Below are 8217 nucleotides of genomic sequence, written 5' to 3' on the forward strand. Positions count from 1 at the left end.
TTTTTCCTGTATTGCTCCAAGTTTTGTCTTCATCCACCTCAAATTTTTATCTAAACCGAGTTTAGTCATGTTGAATACGATACACTTGCGATGTAATTGGTCATTTTTTTTAATCATATACCAATAAAATAATTAATTTTGATGTTACTGATCTCGATTTGAATTAAAATAATTTTCTTGATTGACTCCATCAATCGTCAACCAGCACAGTGGTTTAGTGGTTGATTTATTCAACTATTTTTTATTTTCTAATATCACAAGTTTAAATTTTGTTTGAATCGTAAACTTCGTTATTTTATATGAATGTATTATGAATTGGCTACACTTTGATTATAATGTTTGATTTACAAAAACTAAGGTTTGACTTTTAATGTGTCGATGGAATTAAAGGGACTACATTACTTTATTAATAAACTTGAGAAAAATGAATATTTCCTAACAATTAATTTAATTTTTATTGATATAATGACACAATTAAAGCAAGTTTAATTGGACGCAAAGGCTAAGGTTTTCAGCCGCCACAGTAGTTTAATGCTTTTCATAGTCATTGCAATTGTTATCATGGTATTTATAAATCTTTTTTAAACGGCCATAGCTATAGCATGTATGACTATGATCTTTGTAGATATGTGGATTGTTTTTTTTTTTTTTCTTCAAATTTTATTTTATTTAATATATACATACTACGTGTTTAATATTTATTAAATAAAATAAATAATATAATTTCTATATGCATAACAAGCATATATTAATTGAAATAAAGGATGCAACAGAATTTAAAATAAAAATTAAATATTAAATTATTTGATCAATGAAAGTTGCAAGTAGAATATTCAAAATTAACAGATGATGGTATGATCTGTAAGAAGTGGATTGACTTATTTGATGGGAATCCAATAGCTTACCTTATGGAAAGGAAATTATTTATTGGATACCATTTATTTATATTTATATTTATAGTGTCATAGTCATGTTACCCTTTGATTAATATAAATCATTGTGAAGGATATTTTATTCTAAACCTAATTCATTTAAATTATGGTATTTAATTACAAGTTGTTGTTTTCGAGACCTCGTCGATATCTATTAATAAAATTTTTGTGTAACGTTGCTAGTTGAAATTTCATAAAATTATCAAGAATTCAAGACTATGGATCTGGGACAATTTATTATGTTATTATTGCTATGATTTGATAGTTATGAAATGGTATATTGAATTATTAATTCCTATTTTAATTTAATAATGTAATTATTATTTTTCATTAAATATTATTTGACGTGTTGGGCCTAAGGCCCAACTCGAATCAAGATTATTCTAAGGCCGCCAGAGGTCCAGAACTTTGGTGGATTTACTTTGAATAAAAACTGATAAGGCCTACGAGCTCTATTTAATTGACAAATTTGAGACTTTATAACCAAAAATTCATGGACTCGAATTTTACTTTGATCTGTTTTAATGTAATAATTATTAGTTAATTATGTATATTTCATATTAATAATTGACGTGTATCGATTATTAATTTTTGTATGATGTAATTATAATTAATTTATTTTAAAAAGTTATAATATTAACCAAATAAAAAATATATATCAATGTTTCTGATAATTAACTTTAGACCCATGTATAAAATTATTAATTAATATAATTTTACAAACCACATGTCTACCCGTGTAATTATCCCTTATCAACTTTAATTCTGACAAACACTCCAACGTTTTCCGTTCGCCCCATTTTCTTGGCAGCATCGGGACTGTTGAACAGTAAAGAAGAGGCTCAAGATTGCGTGTTAACCGGAGTCGGATTGCTGGCCGGATCCTCAATCTTGCTTCTCACTCTACTGTGGGGAACCTGTGTTATCCTCGGTACTCGAGATTTCTCCGATTACTTGCAGTCTGATGCTGCATCTTCTTCAGATTGTCCGAACCAAAAGAACCCTCTTGAAAGACTGTTCTTATCACTATGGCCTGGTATAATTCTTCTCCTTTCAAGCATAATCCTTATGTTTATCATGTTGTGCGTGGATTTCCTTGAAAATGGCTGCTTTTGGCTGCTTCAGGTTATGGGTTGGTGACAGATTCATGGACAGGTTACACTGCAAGAATTATGCTTGTTTCAGTGATCCCGTTTACTATCATCCAATTTCCAAGACTCTTCCGTTTATCTTTGTTCTGGGAGCGAGTTTTCGTAGTGATCGCTCTTGTTGTTTCTGTAATATTCTTGCTTTCTTACTTCTTCTATCAGGTATTGCACTTGTGACTATGTTTTGCTCAAGCTTGAAATGTTTGATATCTCTTTGAAATTTGGAAAGTTTGTACATTCTGTGAAAACATCTTGCCATCTGGTTGCTACCTCAGTATGGGTAAACATGGTTCTTTGGCAATAAAATATTATGTTAACTGAAGCTCCCAAGTAGTTAGAAATCTTTAGCACTAAACGGCTTGTTGCGGACTCTGCTTTTATGCTCTAATGTGAAAGGCAAAAGTTAGAGTATGCATAAGAGTTGCATTTTTAAATGGTAGGGATAACGACATAGGCAGATATGAGGTTTGGATATATTACAAAAAGAAAAACCATCAATATATCGTTTTTTATATTAATAGTTCCTGTTTCACCATCTGGTTTTGTGGGGAATTTGTAGTGTAAGATATGACTTTTGGGAAACGTGTGCAGCTTTCCAAGATCAACGGATTCTTGGTAATATGCCTAAATTTGGTGATGTGTTAGTGTAATTGTCTCTAGGTCTTACTCAAATGGGAACCTTGTGAAGGACTGGACTGACGAGCATCAACAAGATGTATGATATGCCTGTCTCACTGTTAACCTAAAAGCATAGTTGTTTTCAAAGTCAAAACACTGCTTATAGTTATAATTCAGTTCATTCCTTAATCCATTGCTAATAGATCTAGCTTTATTGGTTCTGAGTACATTATGTGTGAAGCCGAACTAATTTTCGGTTGTGAAATATAGTTTTTAGAAATTACTGCTGCATGCCAATTTGATTTTATCAGTAACTTAGATGTACATGCACTTCTAAAGGGTCCTCACTTGTTCAACAAATCTTTATTGATGAAATATTGGTTTCGTACGTTGAGCAGTTGTTTCAGCCTTGGATTCAGAAGAGGCAGCTTTTATATCTAAAGCATGGGCATTTAGTGGTGGACATACTTAAACATGTGCAGTATCAGACTATGGGGAGTCTCTTTACCGATGACGGTGGACCAAATTTATCAGTAATAAGGAGGTATGATTCATTAAGTTCTGAAGTCTTTCATATCTAGTTGGGCATTCATGGGTCGTCTAACTTCCATAATAATTTCCTGCAGGATATTTGAAGAAACAGATCAAGATGGAGATAAGTATCTTACAGCGGCTGAGCTCAAAGACTTTCTCCGGGAAATTAAATTTAGAAAATTATACTCCGACAAGGATAAAGTGACTGAAGATATGATGAAGGAATTTGATGCCAACAAAGACAAGAAGATAACTGTTGATGAATTTGTTAAGGGAATGGAGAAATGGATTGAGGAGACAAAAAAGGATTCGGACAAAACTTATCACTTAAATGAGGTACTCTGCTTTGTTCTACATATTATAATATGAAATTTTGTATTATGACTTACTGAACTTTTATGTGTAATTCTTTTATCAAGTAATGCTGTTTGATATTCCGATGTAATTTGATGACTTTTACCTTGTTCATGATTTCAATTCTATGTATCTTGATTAGGTTCTCCAACCTTGGATCGAAAAGAAAAGGGAAGAACGTGAAATGATGAAAAATCTAATTCCTGACATTTTAGAGCATCTTAAGGCCTCCGTACATGGGAGCCTTTTGACAGGAAACGGAACTCCGGATTTACCTGCTATAAAAAGGTGAAATATTTTCAAAATCATACCCTCTGTATTTGAATACTAGAAAAAATTAGGCTCCTCATGATCCATGAAAATAAAAACAAAAGATTTAGTTAAGGTTTAGAACTTGCATCTTTACTCTGTTGTATTTAAATACAAGAATATCATGCAAAGCTTGCGCAGCAAATCCTACAAACAGTATTTGACTAACCAGTAAATTGCAGGTTGTTTAAAGACATTGATCATGATAAAGATGATTTTGTTTCACATGCTGAACTCAAAGACCTTATGATGGATATAAAGTTCGGGATCATACCAAATGATATAGATGCTGCAGCATCCAAAATGATGGAAGAACTGGATGTAAGTGGAGATCAGTTGATAAACGAGGAAGAATTTGTGACTGGGTTGTCCAAATGGCTGAAATCATCTTATGTTAATCAAACTACAACACCTGAGATATACAAGGATTCTGGTTATCAAGTAAGTCGAATTCTTACAAGGCTTGCTCGTATTTGAGACTGCTTTTAGTGTGGATTTCATGAATATGTAATCCTTTTGCGATAAACCATGCAGGAAAAATGGGAACAGACAGAAAAGTTGGTGGAAGATAAATTGATCGATAAATCTGTACTTGCATGGACAAAAGCTATAGCCCTTGTGGTGCTCGGGATTGTTATGCTAGGTCTTCTAGCCGAACCCCTTATCCACAGTGTTCAGAATCTTTCAGAAGCTGCAAACATACCGTCATTCTTCATTGCTTTCATCTTTGTCCCGTTGGCTACAAATGCAAGAATAGCAATATCGGCTATCAGTGAAGTGCGCAGGAAGAAACTAAACATCAATTCTTTGACATTTTCAGAGGTTTGCTTCTCTTATTTGCTGTTGAAACATAAAGAAAATCGTTACTCATTGGAGCTAACACGATGTTTCAAACAATGCAGATATACGGTACGGTGTTGATGAACAACCTTCTGGGCTTTTCCGTTCTTCTTTCCCTGATTTATTTCCGTGGATTGTCTTGGGACTTCTCGGTCGAGGTTCTTATGGTCCTCATTGTTTCTGCTGTTATGGGATGCCTTGCAAGTTTCAGCACTATTTTCCCTGTTTGGACATCATTCTTGGCTTATCTGTTGTATCCAATGTCTTTGGTCCTAGTTAATGTTCTTGGTGATTTCAAGTGGTCATCCTAGACTGTGACAAGGTAACAATTGCAGAAGTAGCCAAATTTTGACACAGGTTATCTTACCTGGTATTGCCTCTTGTTGATTAAGGCTTATTGCTTGTTCATGAACCCTAATTCCATTTTCTTTTTGAGAAAAATGAGTAAGAAGTTTTTAAATGGTAATTCTTATTAGCATTAACTCTATTTAATTTAGGATTAATTACACTTAGACCCCTCTAAAAATATAAAATTGCACTTTCCCCCAATTTTTTTTTTTTTAAATTATACTTACATTTCCTTCAAAGTTTCTCCCTTTAGACCTGACTCCATCCGTTAAGGTTTGGACGAAGAATGTTGGTGTAGAAAAAAGTACATAAATTTTTACTCTTGCCCATTATTTAACATTCTCATTATATTTTTATACTTATAAAGAAATAAATGTAATATAATATATGTATATACGAAATAAGATTAACATCATTATATTTTTTTTCTTATACAAAATTATTACATGAGAATATAATATAAGTACAAATTCATTGCTTGAGAATATTAAATAAAGAATGACATTAAAAATTTATCTAATATTTTTGGTCCAAATTCTAAGAAAAAAGGGTCAAGTGTAACCATCGAATTTCTAAAAAAAGTGTAAGTATAATTTTAGAATTTGGGGGAAAGTGATTAACCCATTAATCTAATCATATGAGGCCAATTTTATGAAGGACAAGTAACATGGCGAGTTCTAGCCACTTGGGTCTATTTTGTAATCCAACTCTGGAGATATTATGGGCAAATTATACCAACCAAACAAATCCTTAACTGAATTTATGCATGAGAAATTGCGAAACTTATCAAATCTTGATATTCACTCCCAAAATAATTGCTTGTTTTTAAGAATAAAAAGGCAAATATATTAATTCTTTCATCATCAAATATATTAAATATGTCATATTATTGAATACTATATTTTAAATTGTTGATTAACTCATTTATAATCATATTAAAGAATTAGTGAAATTAACAAATAAATTGGGGCAATGAAACAAAGGAACAACATTTAGTGACGTGCATAGCATTTTAATATGTATTTCCTTCTCATATTTTTAGGGTTTTTATTTTGGATGTAATTACACTATTCCACTTACAACCCCATTGAGAAAGAATTGTAATAAATGTTAATATATTAGCAGTGTAATGCAATTTATGTTATGTGACATTACAAATCAGTAAATTATTTTTCGAAAAGGAAAATTATTTTATTTTAAAAAATATAGGGGATAAATTATTAAAAAAAACTATAAAAGAGTAATTTTGCACATTTACAATATTATAGGGGGCTAAATTATATTTTTTTCTGTATATGTAGCGTAAAATCTAAATATTTTTTGGACCCCGAATTCGATATAATATTATCAAAATGTTAAAAAATAATACTACCATAACTTTATAAATAAGATACAATAATATCATTAAAAGATTAATTTTTTTTAAATTTATATGTTTATATTTTACATTTTAAAATAATAAAAATTTTAAGATATATGCTACTTACATATATTAATATTAACGTATCTATAAATTATTTATATTATTATTTTAATTTATAAAAATATTATGTTTGTGTATTATCTTCTAGAGAGAGAGATTGAGAGAACATGAGAGTGATGATATTGATTGCTGAAAAAATTAGGATGGTCTAAATAAGAGAAGATGTAGAAAATTGGGGGGAGGGGGGGGGGGGTTTTTTTCCTAATGAGTTGCAATAATATTAGGCATTTTAATAGATACGCCCATTATTATGAATATTTTTTTTTCAATAATTGGGACATATAAAATGATATATTTACATTTAATTCCACCTATATGGATATGGTGGAATTAAATATTCTACCCATTCAAGATAGTTATTTTTCATCTAGTCGTCCTTATTATGGGGCGGCTTGATTAATATCAGGCCAGCCATGCAAGTAAAATAAGACAAATTCAGATATCCCATACCGTTCGACCTTATCACTTGAAGTAAACAAATTTGCACGGTGATCAAAATTGTCGAACATATTGAGATATGATTTTTGTAATAGGGTTGTATGATATCACCTTTATTTTTCTATTTATATTTAAAAAGAGAGAAACGTATAATAAAGATTAGGGTAAATTACAACAGGCTCTCCTAAAATTTGTTATAGTTACAAATACCCCATCAAATTATAAATACTCTAACAAATACACCCTTGTGGTAGCTCATTGTATGAGGGTATTTGTTCAAATATTTATAATTTTTGAAAAATATTTTATAATTTTTTAAATAATAAATAAGTGTTTATAATTAGGACAAATTCAAAGAATGCGTACTAATTTACCCCAAAGATAATTGATGCAAAAAAGTCTGGTACGTGCCTTCTCCAATCTTCATCAGACGTACTTCGTTCACACCCTGTTTAAGATTTTGTACTTTTTCTTTCAATCATTTGCATTTTGGCAAGTAAAACGGACCTACATCGTCACGTCATGTTCACCCTCTCGCCTTAAATTCCCCATTCATCCAAAAGTGTGATTCTGCCTTTTGAACACGCGTTTACATCCAACTACCATATCAAAATGCACTACCTAATTCATTTCTTTAGGAAATATATACATATACATATACATATATATATTAATAAAATATTTTCTTTTCTTTTCTTTTTTTAATTTCAAAACAAACTTATATTTAAAATAAATCGAATACAACCTAAATCACGGCATGAAGTCTCCTAACATGAATTTTTCAGAGGCTTAAATGAGTGCAGTAAAGTTGTTCACCCACTCTATTGTCAAAGTGTGAAATCTGACCCAATATTATATTTAAATTCATAAATTATTAGTTCAACCTTATGTTGAATTGGTTGGTCTACTCAAAGGTGGGGGTTCGCGGGTAAATTTTTTTGGCATACATTTTTGTATTAAGAGTAAAATTGTAATTTTACAAAATTATTTAGATAATTGATATTCTGGTATTATAGAAGAGGGCCTTCTTAAAGTTTCGTCCGCCATTTTTTTTTTTATGTTATTTCACCAAATTTTCTACACTTATCCCTCTTTTATTAATTTTCGAGTTGTCCCTTCTCAATTTACATGTAGCATTAGCTTCTTATATATTTTTTAAAATATTTTTAATTTATTCCATTAAAGATATTTTTAAAAATAATATTTAATTATG

The 8217-nt window shown here is 30.6% G+C and overlaps 1 protein-coding gene across 1 annotated transcript in view; it reads left to right on the plus strand.

Moving 5' to 3' along the window:
* The window catches only part of LOC105165425, a 5839-nt gene extending 677 nt beyond the window's left edge, over positions 1–5162 (plus strand). Inside the window, exons 2-9 of the mRNA XM_011084428.2 lie at positions 1744–1968; positions 2058–2242; positions 3097–3242; positions 3325–3568; positions 3729–3874; positions 4078–4336; positions 4430–4717; positions 4798–5162. Of these exons, the coding sequence (XP_011082730.1) occupies positions 1744–1968; positions 2058–2242; positions 3097–3242; positions 3325–3568; positions 3729–3874; positions 4078–4336; positions 4430–4717; positions 4798–5046 (1742 nt within the window). The 3' untranslated portion in view covers positions 5047–5162. The remainder of the gene's footprint in view (positions 1–1743; positions 1969–2057; positions 2243–3096; positions 3243–3324; positions 3569–3728; positions 3875–4077; positions 4337–4429; positions 4718–4797) is intronic.

Source organism: Sesamum indicum, linkage group LG6, assembly GCF_000512975.1.
Source record: "Sesamum indicum cultivar Zhongzhi No. 13 linkage group LG6, S_indicum_v1.0, whole genome shotgun sequence".
NCBI lineage: Eukaryota > Viridiplantae > Streptophyta > Magnoliopsida > Lamiales > Pedaliaceae > Sesamum > Sesamum indicum.